The sequence below is a fragment of the Heteronotia binoei genome, chromosome 10 (genome assembly GCF_032191835.1).
Source record: "Heteronotia binoei isolate CCM8104 ecotype False Entrance Well chromosome 10, APGP_CSIRO_Hbin_v1, whole genome shotgun sequence".
NCBI lineage: Eukaryota > Metazoa > Chordata > Lepidosauria > Squamata > Gekkonidae > Heteronotia > Heteronotia binoei.
Genome location: NC_083232.1, coordinates 6,666,028 through 6,686,752, shown reverse-complemented (window position 1 = coordinate 6,686,752; position 20,725 = coordinate 6,666,028). Strand labels below are relative to the sequence as shown.

Genomic DNA, 20,725 nt, shown 5'->3' with positions numbered 1-20,725 from the left:
GGCCCCTCCAGTCCAACACTCTGAGTCACATAAGAACTTAAGAGAACCCATGTTGGAGCAGGCCAGTGGCCCATCCAGTCCAGCACCCTGTGTCACATAAGAACATAAGAGAAGCCATGCTGGATCAGGCCAATGGTCCATCCAGTCCAACACTCTGTGTCACATAAGAACTTAAGAGAACCCATGTTGGATCAGGCCAGTGGCCCCTCCAGTCCAACACTCTGTGTCACATAAGAACTTAAGAGAAGCCCTGTTGGATCAGGCCAGTGGCCCATCCAGTCCAACACTCTGTGTCACATAAGAACTTAAGAGAACCCATGTTGGATCAGGCCAGTGGCCCATCCAGTCCAACACTCTGTGTCACATAAGAACATAAGAGAAGCCTGTTGGAGCAGGCCAGTGGCCCATCCAGTCCAGCACCCTGTGTCACATAAGAACATAAGAGAAGCCATGCTGGATCAGGCCAATGGTCCATCCAGTCCAACACTCTGTGTCACATAAGAACATAAGAGAAGCCCTGTTGGAGCAGGCCAGTGGCCCATCCAGTCCAGCACCCTGTGTCACATAAGAACATAAGAGAAGCCATGCTGGATCAGGCCAATGGTCCATCCAGTCCAGCACCCTGTGTCACATAAGAACATAAGAGAAGCCATGCTGGATCAGGCAATGGCCCCTCCAGTCCAACACTCTGTGACACATAAGAACATAAGAGAAGCCATGCTGGATCAGGCCAATGGTCCATCCAGTCCAACACTCTGTGTCACTTAAGAACATAAGAGAAGCCCTGTTGGAGCAGGCCAATGGTCCATCCAGTCCAACACTCTGTGTCACATAAGAACATAAGAGAAGCCCTGTTGGAGCAGGCCAATGGCCCCTCCAGTCCAACACTCTGTGACACATAAGAACATAAGAGAAGCCCTGTTGGAGCAGGCCAATGGTCCATCCAGTCCAACACTCTGTGTCACATAAGAACATAAGAGAAGCCCTGTTGGATCAGGCCAATGGCCCCTCCAGTCCAACACTCTGTGTCACATAAGAACATAAGAGAAGCCCTGTTGGAGCAGGCCAATGGTCCATCCAGTCCAACACTCTGTGTCACATAAGAACATAAGAGAAGCCCTGTTGGATCAGGCCAAAGGCCCATCCAGTCCAACACTCTGTGACACATAAGAACATAAGAGAAGCCATGTTGAATCAGGCCGATGGTCCATCCAGTCCAACACTCTGTGTCACATAAGAACATAAGAGAAGCCCTGTTGAATCAGGCCGATGGTCCATCCAGTCCATCACTCTGTGTCACATAAGAACATAAGAGAAGCCCTGTTGAATCAGGCCGATGGTCCATCCAGTCCAACACTCTGTGTCACATAAGAACATAAGAGAAGCCATGTTGGATCGGGCCAATGGCCCATCCAGTCCAACACTCTGTGTCACATAAGAACATAAGAGAAACCATGCTGGATCAGGCCAGTGGCCCATCCAGTCCAGCACTCTGTGTCACATAAGAACATAAGAGAAGCCATGTTGGAGCAGGCCAGTGGCCCATCCAGTCCAACACTCTGTGTCACATAAGAACATAAGAGAAGCCATGTTGGATCGGGCCAATGGCCCATCCAGTCCAACACTCTGTGTCACATAAGAACATAAGAGAAGCCATGTTGGATCAGGCCAGTGGCCCATCCATTCCAACACTCTGTGTCACATAAGAACATAAGAGAAGCCATGTTGGATCGGGCCAATGGCCCATCCAGTCCAACACTCTATCACGCAGTGGCCAAAAAAACCCCAGGTGCCATCAGGAGGTCCACCAGTGGGGCCAGGACACCAGAAGCCCTCCCACTGTGCCCCCCTCAAGCACCAAGAATACAGAGCATCACTGCCCCAGACATAAGAACATAAGAGAAGCCATGTTGGATCAGGCCAGAGGCCCATCCAGTCCAACACTCTGTGTCACATAAGAACATAAGAGAAGCCATGTTGGATCAGGCCAATGGCCCATCCAGTCCAACAGTCTATCACGCAGTGGCCAAAAAAAACCCAGGTGCCATCAGGAGGTCCACCAGTGGGGCCAGGACACCAGAAGCCCTCCCACTGTGCCCCCTCAAGTACCAGGAATACAGAGCATCACTGCCCAGACATAAGAACATAAGAGAAGCCATGTTGGATCAGGCCAATGGCTCATTCAGTCCAACACTCTGTGTCACACAGTGGCCAAGTCACTGATGGACCTCTGCTCCATATTTTTATCCACTCCTTCTTAAAGCTGGCTATGCTTGTAGCCGCCGCCACCTCCTGTGGCAGTGAATTCCACATGTTAATCACTCTTTGGGTGAAGAAGGACTTCCTTTTATTTGTTTTAACCTGACTGCTCAGCAATTTCATTGAATGCCCACGAGTTCTTGTATTGTGAGAAAGGGAGAAAAGAACTTCTTTCTCTACTTTCTCCATCCCAGGCATAATCTTGTGGTCTGTCTCATGATGGGTACCCTCCAGCACAGTGTTCTTCAGTAGAGCTAGTTCATACAATCAGATGTGGGGGAGAGGCCATGACTCAGTGGTGGAGCATCTGCTTTGCATGCAGAAGGTCCCAGGTTCTATCCCCGGCATCTCCAGTTAAGGGAGCAGATAGTAGATGCTGTGAAAGACCTCAGCCTGAGACCCTGGAGAGCTGCTGCCGATCTGAGTAGACTGGCAGAAATGGACCAGTTGTCTGATTCAGTATAAGGCAGCTTCCTGTGCCTCTTACCAAGAGCATCTCATTTGTCAACCAGGGAACAACAACAAATAGCATGTCACAGCCCAGGAAGCTCCTACAAGATAATGGCTCACCCCTACCCCACCTGCTTGAGTAGATATAAATTACCTGCCTACCATCTTCTTCTCAGTTTGACCCAGAGAGAACTCCAGTTTTCTGGGTTATACCTCTGAGGATGCCAGTCACAGTTGCTGGCAAAACGTCGGGTCTCACAATGCCATGACCACAGCCAAACAGCCCGGAAAATCTACAACAACCAAAATAACACCCTGTTTGGAATGGAGATGTACCGAATCCGTTAACTGTCATGTAACTGTCTCTTCCCAGATACGGTGATGAGATGGTCTACAAAGGGTATTTCAAGGACAACATGCGCCACGGGTTTGGCATCTTGGAAAACCCGTCTTGTGCCGAGCACCCATTTAACTGGGAAGACGACAAAAGAAGCGGCTATGGTGTTTGGGATGACACGGAGAGGTAAGTCCGGCAGCTCCAGGAGGTGCTTTGCTGGGGTCCATCTCTGATGACCGGGAGGTTACACAGAGGCAACGTGCAGTCATTCTAAAAATCCTACTCACAGTTTTTCTGACGCTGGCTAAGATGCACCCTTATATGGGTGTGGCACCGACAAGGCCGCATGCACCTGTTCTTGAAGAAGCCACCATCTTGCTTTTCTGGAGTTGGTTTTCGTAAGAAACGAACGTCCTCAGCTGTGTTGTAGCTGCTTGTGGTTTTGCTGCTTGGTGATGGATTGGGTTTTTTCCCCCCCCGTGGTTCAGGGCAGAGAGGTACATCGGAATGTGGCACGAAGACCAGAGACACGGACGGGAATTGTGGTCACGCAGTCCGGCGGATGCTATCAAAGGATGTTCCACGTGGATAAGATGGTGGTGAGCATTGTGACCAGCTGAGAAGCTGGAGTTTCCAAGCGCTTGCGCAGGTCACCCAGGGTGTTTTCTTTGTAGCAGGAACTCCTTTGCATATTAGGCCACACCTCCCTGATGTAGCCAATCTTCCTGGAGCTTACAGGAGGCCCTGTATGAAGAGCCCTGTAAGCTCATGAAGGATTGGCTACATCAGGGGTCTGTGGCCTAATATGCAAAGGAGTTCCTGCTGCAAAAAAAAAGTCCTGAGGTCACCCATCTGGGTTCAGGATTCTGAAAATAGGACAAGGCAGTGAGGGATGTGCCTGAGCTCCAGGAGAACCACTGAGGTCACCCATCTGGGTTTGAGACTCTGAAAAATAGGACAAGGCAGTGAGGGGATGTGTCTGAGCTCCAGGAGAAACCACTGAGGTCACCCATCTGGGTTCGAGACTCTGAAAAATAGGACAAGGCAGTGAGGGATGTGTCTGAGCTCCAGGAGAACCACTGAGGTCACCCATCTGAGTTCAGGATTCTGAAAAAAAGGGCAAGGCAGTGAGGGAATGTGCCTGAGCTCCAGGAGAACTACTGAGATCACCCATCTGGGTTCAGGACTCTGAAAAATAGGACAAGGCAGGTGAGGGATGTGCCTGAGCTCCAGGAGAACCACTGAGATCACCCATCTGGGTTCAGGACTCTGAAAAATAGGACAAGGCAGTGAGGGATGTGCCTGAGCTCCAGGAGAACCACTGAGGTCACCCATCTGGGTTCGAGACTCTGAAAAAATAGGACAAGGCAGTGAGGGATGTGTCTGAGCTCCAGGAGAACCACTGAGGTCACCCATCTGAGTTCAGGATTCTGAAAAAAAGGGCAAGGCAGTGAGGGATGTGCCTGAGCTCCAGGAGAACTACTGAGGTCACCCATCTGGGCTCAGATCTCTGAAAAATAGGACAAGGCAGTCAGGGATGTGCCTGAGCTCCAGGAGAACCACTGAGATCACCCATCTGGGTTCAGGACTCTGAAAAATAGGACAAGGCAGTGAGGGATGTGCCTGAGCTCCAGGAGAACCACTGAGGTCACCCATCTGGGTTCGGGACTCTGAAAAATAGGACAAGGCAGTGAGGGATGAGCTTGAGCTCCAGGAAAGCCACTACCAGTCTGAGTAGACAGTACTGACCTCGATGGACCTGTGGTCTGATTCAGTATGAGGCGGCTTCAGGTGTTGTTTGGGGGAGGGGCTGTGGCTCAACGGCAGAGCATCTGCTTGGCATGCAGAAGGTCCCAGGTTCAATCCCTGGCATCTCTAGTTCAAAGGACCAGGCCGTGGGTGATGTGAAAGACCTCAGCCTGAGACCATGGAGAACTGCTGCTAGTCTGAACAGACAAGTAAAAAAAGGTAAAGGTAGTCCCCTGTGCAAGCTCCAGTCGTTTCCGACTTTGGGGTGATGTTGCTTTCACAACGTTTTCACGGCCAGACTTTTTTACTGGGTGGTTTGCCATTGCCTTCCCGGTCCTCTACGCTTTCCCCCCAGCAAGCTGGGGATTCCTTTGACCGACCTTGGAAGTATGGAAGGCTGAGTCAACCTCAAGCCAGCTACCTGAACCCAGCTTCTGCCGGGATTGAACTCAGGTCATGAGCAGAGCTTAGGACTGCAGTACTGCAGCTTTACCACTCTGCGCCACAGGGCTCTTTGCTCCTAGTATGGAAAGGAAAGGAAAGGTCCCCTGTGCAAGCACCAGTCGTTTCTGACTCTGGGATGACATTGCTTTCACAACGTTTTCACGGCAGACTTTTTACGGGGTGGTTTACCATCGCCTTCCCCAGTCTTTTACACTTTCCCCCCAGCAAGCTGGGGACTCCTTTGACCGACCTCGGAAGGATGGAAGGCTGAGTCAACCTGGAGCCGGCTACCTGAAACCAGCTCCCGCTGGAATCGAACTCAGGTCGTGAGCTGAGGGCTCCGACTGCAGTACTGCAGCTTTACCACTCTGCGTCACGGGCTCTCTGTGAATAGACAAGACTGACCTTTTAATTTAATTTTAATTTAATCTTTAGATTTATTCCTGCAAGCGAGCTCAGGGCGGCTTACAGCAGAAGTTTAACATACTTACAGATTAAAATACAAAGCATCATAAAAGCTTACAGCATAAACATCTGAAGGCAGTACAACCAGGGGTTTTTTTTTGAGCAGGGACGCAGTTCCAGCTGACTTGGTGTCAGGGGGTGTGGCCTAATATGCAAATGAGTTTCGTCTGGGCTTTTTCTACCAAAATCCCGATGGGAAATAATGGTGATGTCAGGGGTGTGTGGCCTAATATGCAAATAGGTTCCTGCTGGGCTTTTTCGACAAACAAAGTCCTGAGTACAACATATCAACAAACAGCCATAAGAAGGCATGTCCGCACAGCAGTGTATAGGCCAATATCTGGAAACATTGCAATAAAAAATGATTGCAATAAAAAAAAGGCCAACGCCGTGCTGGGAATTATTAGGAAGGGAACTGAAAACAAATCAGCCAGTATCATAATGCCCCTGTATAGATCGATGGTGCGGTCTCATTTGGAATACTGTGTGCAATTCTGGTCACCGCACCTCAAAAAGGATATTCTAGCATTGGAAAAAGTGCAGAAAAGGGCAACTAGAATGATTCAAGGTTTGAAACACTTTCCCTATGAAGAAAGGTTAAAACGCTTGGGGCTCTTTAGCTTGGAGAAACGTTGACTGCGGGGTGTCATGATAGAGGTTGACAGATGATGCATGGGATGGAGAAAGTAGAGAAAGAAGTCCTTTTCTCCCTTTCTCACAATGCAAGAACTCGTGGGCATTCAATGAAATCCTGAGCAGTCAGGTTAAAATGGATAAAAGGAGGTCCTTCTTCACCCAAAGGGTGATTAACATGTGGAATTCACTGCCACAGGAGGTGGTGGCGGCTACAAGCATAGCCAGCTTCAAGAGGGGATTGGATAAAAATATGGAGCAGAGGTCCAGTGACACAGAGTGTTGGACTGGATGGGCCACTGGCCTGACCCAACATGGCTTCTCTTACGTTCTTATGTGACCCAGAGTGTTGGACTGGATGGGCCACTGGCCTGATCCAACATGGCTTCTCTTATGTTCTTATGTGACACAGAGTGTTGGACTGGATGGGCCACTGGCCTGACCCAACATGGCTTCTCTTATGTTCTTATGTGACACAGAGTGTTGGACTGGATGGACCACTGGCCTGACCCAACATGGCTTCTCTTACGTTTTTATGTGACACAGAGTGTTCGACTGGATGGACCACTGGCCTGACCCAACATGGCTTCTCTTATATTTTTATGTGACCCAGAGTGTTGGACTGGATGGGCCACTGGCCTGATCCAACATGGCTTCTCTTATGTTAACATAGACAGTTACAATAATGATGGATCCAGGCTCCGATTCAGTATAAAGCAGCTTCATGTATTCATGTGTCAGTTATTAAAATCTGCAGAAGAGTGGAATAAGTCACACGGAATTGGTGGGATTTCATTACTCACTCCATTCCCTTCGATTTGGTCTCCTCCATGCACATTTTCAGTTGTTCTTCCTGCACGTGTGTGAGATAGTGCTCTTAATCTAACAACCTGTCTGTGCTGAGAAGCAAAACATAAGAACCACCACAATGGATCAGACTGATCAAGTCCAACATTCTGTTCACACAGTGGCCACCCAGCTGGTCTAGGATATCCACAAGCGGGAAGACTGCAATGTTTGCCTCCTGCCTGGACTCCCCATCAATTGTTCTATCGAGGCATAACAGCTTCTGGTAAGAATATAAGAGAAGCTTTGTTGGATCAGGCCAATCGCCCCTCCAGTCCAACACTCTGTCACATAAGAACATAAGAGAAGTCATGTTGGATCAGGCCAGTGGCCCCTCCAGTCCAACACTCTGTGTCACATAAGAACATAAGAGAAGCCCTGTTGGATCAGGCCAATGGCCCATCCAGTCCAACACTCTGTGTCACATAAGAGCATGAGAAGCCATGTTGGATCAGGCCAATGGCCCCTCCAGTCCAACACTCTGTGTCACATAAGAACATAAGAGAAGCCATGTTGGATCAGGCCAATGGCCCATCCAGTCCAACACTCTGTGTCACATAAGAACATAAGAGAAGCCATGTTGGATCAGGCCAGTGGCCCATCCAGTCCAACTCTATATCACACAGTGCCAAAATATATACACACACACACACACTATGGCTAATAGCCACTGATGAACCTCTGCTCCATATTTTTATCCAATCCCCTCTTAAAGCTGGCTATGCTTGTAGCTGCCACCACCTCCTGTGGCAGTGAATTCCACAGGTTAATCACCCTTTGGGTGAAGAAGGACTTCCTTTTATCCATTTTAACCTGACTGCTCAGCAATTTCATTGGTACTGAAGGAAGCTGGTATCTGTCATGATCGTAGGAACACTAGACCAGAATTTACTGGGTTTCAAAGCAGAAAAGTTCTGAGTTTTTGCTGCTTTCCATCTCTGATCCGTAGGGCTCTGGGACTCTTCTGCTGGAAGATGACTCTGTCTATGAGGGGAACTTCACACCGGATTTAACTTTTGTCGGAAAGGTGAGGTCGGGGAGCATGCGTTGGCTCGCGTTGAGAATTAGACAGGGTGGATCAAGCGGTGGAAGTTTCTTTGTTCGTATGCCTGCCCTTCCGTCACACAAATCAAACCACCAATGGCTCAATCCGAGTTAAAAGAAGAATTCAAAAAGGCCGGTAAAAACTAAAGCAGAAAACAGCAGCCATGGGGTGGGTGGTGATGGAGGAAACCACCATCAGCTGACTTATGGGGACCTTTTAGAGTTTCGAGGCAAAAGAACATCAGGGCTAGTTTGCCATTGCCTGCCTCCATATCATAATCCTAGTGTTCCTTGGAGGTTTCCCATCCAAACACCAGCCAGGGTTGACTCTGCTTAGCTTCAGAGATCTGACTCACCTGGGTTATCCAGGTCAGAAGCCATTGGGAAGTGAAGACTTACTGGGGGGAACGAGATCGCCACCTGGCCCCTAAAATTCGAAGTACCGTATTTTTCGGTCCATAGGACGCACCAGACCATAAGACGCAGGTGCCTGGCTGGGAGACAAGCGGCGACTCCCTCCGCCCCCACCGCAAACCCAGCACTTCGCAGGGAGCGATCTCGCCGCATGTCTCCCAGCCAGGCACGCAGGCGTGGGGGAAGCACGCCTGGCTGGGAGACAAGCGGCAAGATCGCTCCCTGCGAAGTGCTGGGTTTGCGATGGGGGCGGAGGGAGCGATCTCGCCGCTTGTCTCCCAGCCAGGCACGCAGGCGTGGGGGAAGCATGCCTAGCTGGGAGACAAGCGGCGAGATCGGTCCCTGCGAAGTGCTGGGTTAACGATGGGGGCGGAGGGAGCGATCTCGCCGCTTGTCTCCCGGGGGCTGCAGGCCCCTCCCCCCTCATCTTTTAGTATTCGGACCATAAGATGCACGCGCTTTCCCCCCCACTTTTTGGGGGGGGGGGGAAGTGCGTCTTATGGTCCGAAAAATACGGTACTGGGAGGTGAGCAGATAAGAGGGAGAAGAGCCACTACTAAGAAAGGTTTCCCCACCCCCAGCCCACAATTTTTCACTGGAGTTGTAGGGCAGCTAGATTCGTGGGCAAATGGGCAATGTGGCCAGTGGTCCAAAGTAGGATCTGTTCGTATCCAAGTCACACCGGTAGAAATGTATGTCATGGATTGATGTTTGCATGTGTGTGTGTTGCATCAGCTGGACTGTGGGAAAAACAGAATTCGGGAGATAGAAGAGGGGGGAAGGCTTTTAAATGGAGGCTAGACGGCCTTCTGATATCAATGCTGATTCTGTAAACTTGGGCAGATCGTGGGAAGGAGGGCAGGAAGGGCTGCATCAGTGCTTAGTTCTCATGCCCCTTTCTTACACATCCAGGGAGATGCTGATGGCCACTTCGGGGTCAGGAAACAATTTTTCTCCAGGCCAGTTCGACTAGGAATCCTGGAGGGGTTGTTGCTATCTTCTAGGCATGGAGCAGGGGTCACTGTGCGTGTGTGTGCATGGGGGGGGGGGAGGTATTTGTGAATTTTTTGCACTGTGCAGGGGGTTGGACTAGATGACCCTGGAGGTCCCTTTCAACGATATGTTTCTGCCCTCTGAAACTGATCTGGACACAGTCTTCACAATGCCTCTGGGGCTTGTTTTAGGGGAAACTGACCTTCCCGAATGGCTTCACCCTGGAAGGGACCTTCAGCAACAAATCCAGCCAAGGCCTGCGGACCCAAGGGATCCTGGACACCTCTGGAGAACAACCGGATCAACACATGACCAAGCTGTAAGTGGAAGGAGGAAGGATGGGACCCCTCGACTTTAGAGGCTTGCTCGGCTGCCGTTGCTTTCCAGTGTAGACCGGGGAGCAGGCTTGTGTTAATCTGGCTGTAGCCCCCGGCTTCCAACTGTGTTCTGCATTTATGGTGTAATGGTTGAGGAAGGTCGTGCGTCAGTGTATCTGAAGAAGTGCGCACGCGCTCAAAAGCGTATACCTGGGATTAAAGTTTGTTGGTCTTTAAAGGCCTTCCCAGACTCAGATTTTGTACCATCGATAACTGATGGTGTCAACTTTCCATCTGCCCCTAATTGCATGTATGAATGGGATCCCTGGGGTGGTATAGCTTGTACGGATGGGGTCCATTAGATACGTGTAGCTTGTTTGCACATGTCGGTTGCTCCTGGGCTCTGCGGTCCTCAAGGAACGGACCAGGTGGATGTGATCCTAGAAGGCCGATCTGAAGGCTGTTCTCTTCCCGTCCAGCCAGCTGGGCCAGAAGGAATTCCCTGTGGAGAGGAGATGGGAAGCCCTCTTCAGCCAGTTCCTGGCGTTCCTCCGTTCCGGATGTCGAGGAGAAACAGAGGAGGCTTTCATGGGTTTCCACGTCCAGACGAGCAAAGAGCTGAGGAAGTCTCAGGAGTACCTGTTTTGCGAAAGGTGACAAGGGGAATGGGGCCCTGAGAAGAACATAATCTTTCATTGTGGTTGTAGGGCAGCGAGATTCATGGGCAAATTGGTAATGTGGCCAGTGGTCCAAAGTGGAATCTGTTAGTATCCAATTCACACTGGTAGAAATGTATGTTATGGATTGATGTTTGTATGTGTGTATGAAATGCAGACAACCCTGGGTGGACCTCCTGGTGGCCCCTGGGTTTAGGCCTCCTTGTGACACAGAGTGTTGGACTGGATGGGCCATTGGCCTGATCCAACATGGCTTCTCTTATGCTCTTGTGTTCCCTATATTCTTGGTGCTTGTGGGGCCACAGTGGAAGAGTTTCTAGGGTTCTGAGCCCACTGGTGGACCTCCTGGTGGCCCCTGGGTTTAGGCCCCCTTGTGACACATAGTGTTGGACTGGATGGACCATTGGCCTGATCCAACATGGTTTCTCTTATGTTCTTATGTGGCACAGAGTGTTGGACTGGATGGACCATTGGCCTGATCCAACATGGCTTTTCTTATGCTCTTATGTTCCCTGTATTCTTAGTGCTTGCAGGGCCACAGTGGGAGGGTTTCTGGGGTTCTGGCCCCACTGGTGGACCTCCTGATGGCACCTGTGTTTTGGCCACTGTGTGACACAGAGAGCTGGACTGGATGGGCCATTGGCCTGATCCAATATAAGATCATAACAGATTCTGCAGGAATCAAAATGAACGATCCAACAGCCATATATACAGAGACGTGTAAACCCAGAATCCTGAACCTTTCTATCTCTGACCTTCTAGAGAAAATGAAGATGTTCCAGTAAAGGTGCATGTCCTTGGAGAACTAATTGTCCACCAGGAGCAGGGGACCTTACAAAGCTATTTGGAACAGGTAAGTCACCTGTGAGTTCTGATCCCCTGGGAGAACTCAACGGAAGCAAAGCTTGTTGCTTTGGGGCTTCTGTATTGTCTTGCAAGCTCCAAGATTCTATGACATTTCACCTATTTCACAACTCATTTGTATATGCAACACATCCCTGACATCACCGGAAGGTGTACTGAATTATAGCATCTCAGCATCTACCTTAAAAATGCTTCTTGAATTATAATTGTCATAATAAAACTTTACTCCCACGATCATACCTTTTTCAATTACTTTCTCCTATGTGGTCACAGTGACACGAGGAAGATTTCCGTCTGTCTGCTTGATACGTTTCGGCTATTTTTTTTCCATTTTTGGTGGGGGAAAATATTAGAAAGTTAGTCAAATCTTGGAGTTCAGCCAAATTAAGAACATAAGAGAAGCCATGTTGGATCAGGCCAATGGCCCATCCAGTCCAACAGTCTTTGTCACATAAGAACAGAAGAGAAGCCCTGTTGGATCAAGCCAGTGGTCCATCCAATCCAACACTCTGTGCCACATAAGAACATAAGAGAAGCCATGTTGGATCAGGCCAATGGCCCATCCAGTCCAACACTCTGTGTCACACAGTGGCCAGTGGCTAATAGCCACTGATGGATCTCTGCTCCATATTTTTATCCAATCCCCTCTTGAAGCTGGCTATGCTTGAGGCCGCCACCACCTCCTGTGGCAGTGAATTCCACATGTTAATCACCCTTTGGGTGAAGAAGGACTTCCTTTTATCCATTTTAACCTGACTGCTCAGCAATTTCATTGAATGCCCACGAGTTCTTGCATTGTGAGAAAGGGAGAAAAGGACTTCTCTCTCTACCCTCCCCGTCCCATGCATCATCTTGTAAACCTCTATCATGTCACCCCGCACTCGACGTTTCTCCAAGCTAAAAAGCCCCAAGCGTTTTAACCTTTCTTCATAGGGAAAGTGTTCCAAGCCTTTAATCATTCTAGTTGCCACAGGGGGTAACTATTCTCACAGGGGGTTTGAACAATGGAGCCCGGAAGCAAGTTACTTCTGTCTTGTAGTTTTTATTAGTTGGAAGGGAGGAAGCTGAAGGTTGATAGAGGCTTGAAAGATGGACTCTCCTGAAGACAAACAAGATCCTTCCCTGCTTTTAACATGCCAATAAAGCATAAAGCTTTGGGGCACTGGAGTGTGGCTGTCTTCCTGTCATCATACAGGGCAGCCAGTCTCCTGGTGGCGCCCCCAGATCTCCTTCAATTACAACTGATCTCCAGACAACAGAGATCAGTTTCCTTGGAGAAAATGGCTGCTTTAGAGGGTGGACTCTATGGCATTGTACCCTACTGAGTTCCTTCCCCTTTCCAAACCCTGCCCTCCCTAGGCCCCACCTCCAAAATCTGCAGGAATTTCAAAACCCAGAGTTGGCAACCTTGAAGGAACAGGCCCTTTTCACTCCCATCCTCTTCAGCACACATGTAACTTAAGTAGTTTTGCCTTCACTAGTTTTGCCTTTACATGGAGTTTTTCACATGGAGTTTTGCCGTCTCTAGTTTTGCCTTCACATGGAGTTTTTCACATGGAGTTTTGCCTTCACTAGTTTTGCCTTCACATGGAGTTTTGCCCTCACTAGTTTTGCCTTCTCTAGTTTTGCCTTCACATGGAGTTTTTCACATGGGGTGTTTTCGCACTTACGTTTTACTGGCGCGACGACCCTCCTCACGCTGGCGGATCTGCAGTGATTTCGCACTAGAAGCGCTGGCGCAGCCCATTGCGCCGGCTACTTCCGTCGCTAAGCCAGCGCAAACGGAAACCGCCAAGAAGCAGGAAAACGTTTGCGCTGGCTTAGCGACGGAAGTAGCCGGCGCAATGGGCTGCGCCGGCGCTTCTAGTGCGAAATCACTGCAGATCCGCCGGCGTGAGGAGGGTCGTCGCGCCAGTAAAACGTAAGTGCGAAAACACCCATGGAGTTTTGCCTTCTCTAGTTTTGCCTTCACATGGAGTTTTTCACATGAAGTTTTGCCTTCACTAGTTTTGCCTTCACATGGAGTTTTGCCCTCACTAGTTTTGCCTTCACATAGGGCATTTTCGCACTCACCTTCAGCCGGCGCGACCCCCCTCTTCACCGCGCAGGATCTGCGCGGATTTCGCACTAAACGCCACGGAGCAGCCTTTTGCGCGGAAACTCCCGGCGCAAAAGCCGCAGTTTCCGTTTGAGCGGCTTTTGTGCCGGGAGTTTCCGGCACAAAAGGCTGCTCCACGGCGTTTAGTGCGAAATCCGCACAGATCATGCGCGGTGAAGAGGGGGGTCGCGCCGGCTGAAGGTGAGTGCGAAAACGCCCATGGAGTATTTCACATGGAGTTTTGCCTTCTCTAGTTTTGCCTTCACATGGAGTATTTCACATGGAGTTTTGCCTTCTCTAGTTTTGCCTTCACATGGAGTTTTTCATTCCTGTACCTTTCAGGCTTTCCAGAATTCTCTGCACCCCTTAGGAAAGCTGCTGAAGATGCTGACTTTGGTCTTCCAGGCCACCTACTCGACAATTGGAGCTAACAAGCACCTGCTGACCATGGCTCAAGAGGAGGTCAAGCATTATGCCATGAAAATATGGGAATTCTACCAGTACGTCTTGGGCATGGCCGTGCCTTCTGATCTTTTTGTTTCATTAGAAGCAAGGGGTCAGATTGACTTGCCTCTGACCTTTGGCAAAGCTTACCTTGTGCCAGATTGCCAGTATCTTTTTTTTGGGATACGTGGAAGGAAATTGACAATTCCAGATACGCAGATATATGAGCACAGAACAGGGCTCACTGGGGGGGCGGGGTGAGAACTCTGCATTTCCTGCATTGTGCTAGGGGTTGGACTAGATGACTTTTGGGGATCCTTCTAGCTTTGTGTTTTAAATTGCATGTGCTCACACAAGGACATAAGAGAAGCCATGTTGGAGCAGGCCATCCAGTCCAACACTCTGTGTCACATCGTGGCCAAACTCAGGTCCACCAGCATCATTTATTGGGTCATGTAAATATAAGGAGGGTGGCTCAGTGGTAGAACATCTGCTTGTTAAGCAGAAGGTCCCAGGTTCAATCCCCGGCATCTCCAACTAAAAGGGTCCAGGCAAGTAGGCGTGAAAAACCTCAGCTTGAGACTCTGGAGAGCTGCTGCCAGTCTGAGTAGACAATACTGACTTTAGGGAGGGACGGTGGCTCAGTGGTAGAGCAGCTGCTTGGTAAGCAAAAGGTCCCAGGCTCAATCCCCGGCATCTCCAACTAAAAAGGGTCCAGGCAAGTAGGTGTGAAAAACCTCAGCTTGAGACCCTGGAGAGCCATGAATGGGGCTGTGGCTCAGTGGTAGAGCATCTGCTTGGTAAGCAGAAGGTCCCAGGTTCAATCCTCAGCATCTCCAACTAAAAAGGGTCCAGGCAAATAGGCGTGAAAAACCTCAGTTTGAGACCCTGGAGAGCAGCTGCCAGTCTGAGTAGACAAGACTGACTTTGATGGACCAAATAGGGTCTGATTCAGTTTAGGAAAGGAAAGGTCCCCTTTGCAAGCACCAGTCATTTCTGACTTTGAGGTGACGTTGCTTTCACAATGTTTTCACGGCAGATTTTTTTACGGGGTGGTTTGCCATTGCCTTCCCCAGTCTTTTATACTTCCCCCCCCAGCAAGCTGGGGACTCATTTTACCGACCTCGGAAGGATGGAAGGCTGAGTCAACCTTGGGCCGGCTACCTGAACCCAGCTTCTGTCGGGATTGAACTCAGGTCATGAGCAGAGCTTAGGACTGCAGTACTGCAGCTTTACCGCTCTGCGCCACGGGGCCGCTGATTCAGTATAAGGCAGCTTCATATGTTCATAAATGTTCATATTGGTGTATATCAGTGTTGTTGGGGGTATCAAGATACAAAGTAAGTATGATACCAGCAAAAAAGAGCCAGAATCCAGTAGCTCCTTTACAGGCTAACAAAATTTGTGGCAGGGCATGAGCTCTTGTGAGTCTCATTTCACTCCTTCAGATCCAGCTAGATTGTGAGTCCATCTATCCTATATATTGTAAAGCGGAGTGAATTCAGGTGCTGAATGACAATAGCAGTTAAATGGCAATAGTAGGCATGATTAGATAAGGTGTGATATGCGGACATGGAAAAAGCAGCATTGATAATGAGGAAAGGAAAGGTCCCCTGTGCAAGCACCAGTCATTTCCGACTCTGGGGGTGACGTTGCTTTCACAACGTTTTCACGGCAGACTTTTTACGGGGTGGTTTGCCATTGCCTTCCCCGGTCCTCTACACCTTCCCCCCAGCAAGCTGGGTACTCCTTTGACCGACCTCGGAAGGTTAGAAGGCTGAGTCAACCTTGAGCAGGCTACCTGAACCAGCTTTTTTTGGAACAGTGAAGATAAAGAGTCTAGCTGTCATCTCCCTTAGGCTTCCACCCAAGGCTTTTGGCTTGGAAGGCCAGACTTTCAATTCTCCACATTTTAATCTGGCCACTTGGTCTTGAGTCCTATCCCTGCTTCTGCAGGTTTCCTTCTCCCCAAGGTGCCCTGGGAAATGTAGTTTTGGAAAGAACCTCTGGCTCTCTGGCAGAGAATTCTCACAACATGCACACCCTGTAGCTGCTTTCAGCCCCACAGAAGCCACAGCAATTAAATGATTATAAATCCTGCAACGGACCGAGGTCTGGTATTAATCTGATTATGAGTTCTATTTTAAGAGTCGCTTTGGGGATTCTTTCAGGCCACGTTTTGCAAGCTTCTTCAGTTTGCACAGAGCTTTGTTTATAATAAGAGCCCCGTGGCGCAGAGTGGTAGAGCCGCAGTACTGCAGTCGGAGCCCTCTGCTCACGTCCTGAGTTCGATCCCAGCGGAAGCTGGTTCAGGTAGCCGGCTCCAGGTTGATTCAGCCTTCCATCCTTCCGAGGTCGGTAAAATGAGTACCCAGCTTGCTGGGGGGGGAGTGTAGACGACTGGGGAAGGCAATGGCAAACCACCCTGTAAAAAGTCTGCCGTGAAAACGTTGCGAAAGCAATGTCACCCCAGAGTCGGAAACGACTGGTGCTTGAACAGGGGACCTTTCCTTTCCTTGCTTATAATAATGTAAGAACAAATTTGTGGTTTTGCCCTCTTTGGGAGGCATGAAACAAAAACTTTTTATTATCCATAAACCGCAATCCTAAAGACTCTTTCTGAGAGAAGACCCCCCCCCCCCGAATGGAATGGGACTTACTTTAGAGTAGACCTGCTTAGGATTGCGTTCCTCACCTTTGGGAAGGGGCAGGAAAAGTGATGGCTATTCGGTGAGTTTACAGCGCTTTTAAGATTGAAACTGTTGCTTTCCTTTTGCGCTCCCCAGGGGCTTGCTGCGTCTTGCCTTGGAGCGCAAAGGTGGGCCGTGCTCTGACAGCTTGGAGAACAGGTAGGACTTTGGACCTGATATTTGATTCTGTTTGCGCTCTTGGGTCTGTCTCCAGCCATTCCTCCTGCCACCTGAAGAAATGCCAGTCCTTCATTCACAGGAGATAACCCTGTTCGGCCCATTTCATGCTGGAAAATAGGGCTTTTGCTGTTAGGGAATTCAGGAGTCTAGGAAACTTTCCTAGGACTCCTGTGGCCATTCCACCTAGCTTGACAAAGGGGCGTGGAGTTGAAACCAGTGTTCCCTCTAAGCTGAGAGAGTGAGCTAGCTCACATTTTTTAAGCCTGTGGCTTCCACATTTTGGTCTTAGCTCAGGAAAAATGCTACCAGAGCAAAGTAATTTAGGCAGTAACTCACAGTTTTATTGCCATAAGCTCACAACTTTATTCCAGTAGCTCACAAAGTAGAATTTTTGCTCACAAGACTCCACAGCTTAGAGGGAACAGTGGTGGAAACTGGCAGGAACGCCGTAATTTGAGAGAGAGAGAGAGTCTATTCCAAAGATCTGTGATTTATTAAGAGAAAACCATACTGCACAAATTTCCAAGCAAGAAGCAATTTCAGCATTCATCTTACAGAAGGGAAAAGACAAACCAATGCTTATCAACAAACAGTGCACTTATTATCTATTTAGGAATATCAAAGATTTCAGGTTTTCACGGCTGGCATCATCATTAGGGTTTGTAGAATCTTTCGTGCTCAAGTGCCGTGTTCTACTGGAGAAAGTTTTTCTTCCAGATGTTTTGTTCTCAGCTGCGGAGAACATCCTCAGTGGCGTTGCAGCCGGAGCAGGCGCTCTGACCTTCTTGGCTGCTGTGCATTGAGTGAGGCCAGGGCTGCTGGAGAGCTGCTATTTCTAGGCTGGAGGGGGTGTGATGAGAGGGCAATTGGTTTGTGAATGTACCCATTGTTTGGTGGGGCTTCCTGGAAGGGTGGTGATAAGGAAACTGGCTGTGGAATGTGACCATTGTTCGGTGTTGATTGCTGGGAGGGTTGGACGGGGTGTGAAGATAAGGAAGATGGTTGTTGGTGACCATTGTTCGGTGTTGATTGCTGGGAGGGTTGGATGGGGTGTGAAGATAAGGAAGATGGTTGTTGGTTGTGCTGATTTAGGAATACATTCTGACTGCTCTGGCAAGACCTAACCATACTGCTGATGGGTCCCTTAGCATCTCAAACATTGGCGTTAAATACCTTTAGAATCCAGATTAGCTGTCAGGCAAGAAACTGGATGGTTCTAATGACACCAGACCTTTCCCTTTTCTGACCAGAAGACTTTGACCAGAGTCATTGTATTACTGGGTCAAAAACACCCTCCCTGTCAAAGGAAGAGCTTGGAGCCACGGGATCTCATATCTAGATGTTTTGGCTTTGAGACTGGAACTTAGAAATGTCAGCAGTTTTTTTAGAGCAGAGGGCAAGATGCCTTGTCAGGCTCAAAGACCCTTACAGAGAGGCCTAAGTGAATTTAGGCTGCTGTACAGAACTGCCTCATCTTACTTGCAATTCCACATTTATGAGCGATCTTGATCGCGGGATTGAATTATGACTTTGAGAAATCAAAGTAGGGCCTCCACCTATGGGCTTTTCCTGGATAGCCCAGGCTAGTCAGATCTTAGAAGCTAAGTAGAACCAGCCCTGGATTGTCCCTCAGTGAGAAACCACCAGGGAAGTCCTGGGTTTGAGTGTGGAGGCAATGGCAAACCACCTCCCTGTATCTTTTCCCTTGCTCTGTCCAGTCCAACACTCTGTGTCACACAGAGGCCAAAACCCAAGGACCATCAGGAGGTCCACCAGTGCCCCCCCTCCGGCAAACACCAAGAAGACAGATCATCACTGCCCCAGACATAAGAGAAGCCATGTTGGATCAGGCCAATGGCCCATCTAGTCCAACACTGTGTCACACAGTGACCCAAACCCAGGTGCCCTCAGGAGGTCCACCAGCAGGGCTAGGATTCCAGAAGCCCTCCCGTTGTTGCTCCCCCAACAAGCACCAAGGAGTTCATCACTGCCCCAGATATAAGAACCTAAGAGTACCCATGTTGGATCAGGCCAATGACCCACCCAGTTAAACGCTCTGTATCACACAGGGGCTCAAACCCAGGTGCCATCAGGAGGTCCACCAGTAGAGCCAGAACTCCAGAAGCCCTTCCACTGTTACCCCTCCCCGCCAAGCACCAAGAAGACAGACTGCCGCAGTCATAAGAACATATAACATTAGGAAGAACTTCCTGATCGTTAGAGCGATTCCTCAGTGAAACAGGCTTTCTCGGGAGGTGGTGGGCTCTCATCCTTGGATGTTTTTAAACAGAGGTTAGATGACCATCTGACAGCAATGAAAATCATGTGAATTTAGGGGGAAGTGTTTGTGAGTTTCCTGCATTGTGCAGGGGGTTGGAATAGATGACCTAGAGATCCCTTCCAACTCTATGATTTTATGCTAAGAGAAGCCATGTTGGATCAAGCCAGTGGCCCATCCAGTCCAACACTCTGTGTCACATAAGAACATAAGAGAAGCCATGTTGGATCAGGCCAATGGCCCATCCAGTCCAACACTCTGTGCCACATAAGAACATTAGAGAAGCCCTGTTGGATCAGGCCAGTGGCCCATCCAGTCCAACACTCTGTGTCACACAGTGGCCAAAAAACCCAGCTGCCATCAGGAGGTCCACCAGTGGGGCCAGAACTCCAGAAGACCTCTCACTGTCCCCCCACCCCTTACCCCCACCAAGCACCAAGAAGACAGATCATCACTGCCGCAGACATAAGAACATAAGAGAAGCCATGTTGGATCAGGCCAATGGCCCATCCAGTCCAACATACCAGCAGGGCCAGGATTCCAGAAGTCCTCCCACGGTTGCTCCCCCACCAAGCACCAAGAAGTTCATCACTGCCCCAGACATAAGAACCTAAGAGTAGCCATGTTGGATCAGGCCAATGGCCCATTCAGTCCAACACTGTGTCACACAGTGGCCCAAACCCAGGTGCCCTCAGGAGGTCCACCAGCAGGGCCAGATTTCCAGAAGCCCTCCCACTGTTGCTCCCCCACCAAGCACCAAGACGTTCATCACTGCCCCAGACATAAGAACTTAAGAGAAGCCATGTTGGATCAGGCCAATGGCCCCTCCAGTCCAACACTCTGTGTCACATAAAAACTTAAGAGAAGCCATGTTGGATCAGGCCAATGGCCCATCCAGTCCAATATTTTGTGTCACACAGTGGCCAAAACTCAGGTGCCATCAGGAGGTCCACCAGCAGGACCAGAACTCTAGAAGCCCTCCCACTGTTGCCCCCCCCCCCAAGCATCAAGAAGACAGAGAACATAAGAGAAGCCATGTTGGATCAGGCCAATGGCCCATTCAGTCCAACACTGTGTCACACAGTGGCCCAAACCCAGGTGCCCTCAGGAGGTCCACCAGCAGGGCCAGATTTCCAGAAGCCCTCCCACTGTTGCTCCCCCACCAAGCACCAAGACGTTCGTCACTGCCCCAGACATAAGAACTTAAGAGAAGCCCTGTTGGATCAGGCCAATGGCCCCTCCAGTCCAACACTCTGTGTCACATAAAAACTTAAGAGAAGCCATGTTGGATCAGGCCAATGGCCCATCCAGTCCAATATTTTGTGTCACACAGTGGCCAAAACTCAGGTGCCATCAGGAGGTCCACCAGCAGGACCAGAACTCTAGAAGCCCTCCCACTGTTGCCCCCCCCCCAAGCATCAAGAAGACAGAGAACATAAGAGAAGCCATGTTGGATCAGGCCAATGGCCCATTCAGTCCAACACTGTGTCACACAGTGGCCCAAACCCAGGTGCCCTCAGGAGGTCCACCAGCAGGGCCAGAT

The 20,725-nt window shown here is 49.7% G+C and overlaps 1 protein-coding gene and 1 non-coding gene across 2 annotated transcripts in view; both read left to right on the top strand.

The window, feature by feature from the left end:
• The first annotated feature begins 3,538 nt into the window (after nt 1–3,538).
• Nucleotides 3,539–20,725, top strand: part of LOC132578095 (ALS2 C-terminal-like protein) — a 40,163-nt gene continuing 22,976 nt past the window's right edge. The window contains exons 1-7 of the mRNA XM_060247938.1: nt 3,539–3,645; nt 8,133–8,210; nt 9,826–9,953; nt 10,431–10,604; nt 11,391–11,481; nt 13,933–14,090; nt 16,821–16,883. Of these exons, the coding sequence (XP_060103921.1) occupies nt 3,622–3,645; nt 8,133–8,210; nt 9,826–9,953; nt 10,431–10,604; nt 11,391–11,481; nt 13,933–14,090; nt 16,821–16,883 (716 nt within the window). The 5' untranslated portion in view covers nt 3,539–3,621. The remainder of the gene's footprint in view (nt 3,646–8,132; nt 8,211–9,825; nt 9,954–10,430; nt 10,605–11,390; nt 11,482–13,932; nt 14,091–16,820; nt 16,884–20,725) is intronic.
• TRNAN-GUU (transfer RNA asparagine (anticodon GUU)) lies at nt 14,500–14,570 on the top strand. Its single transcript has one exon. It is a non-coding gene; the product is annotated as a tRNA-Asn (tRNA).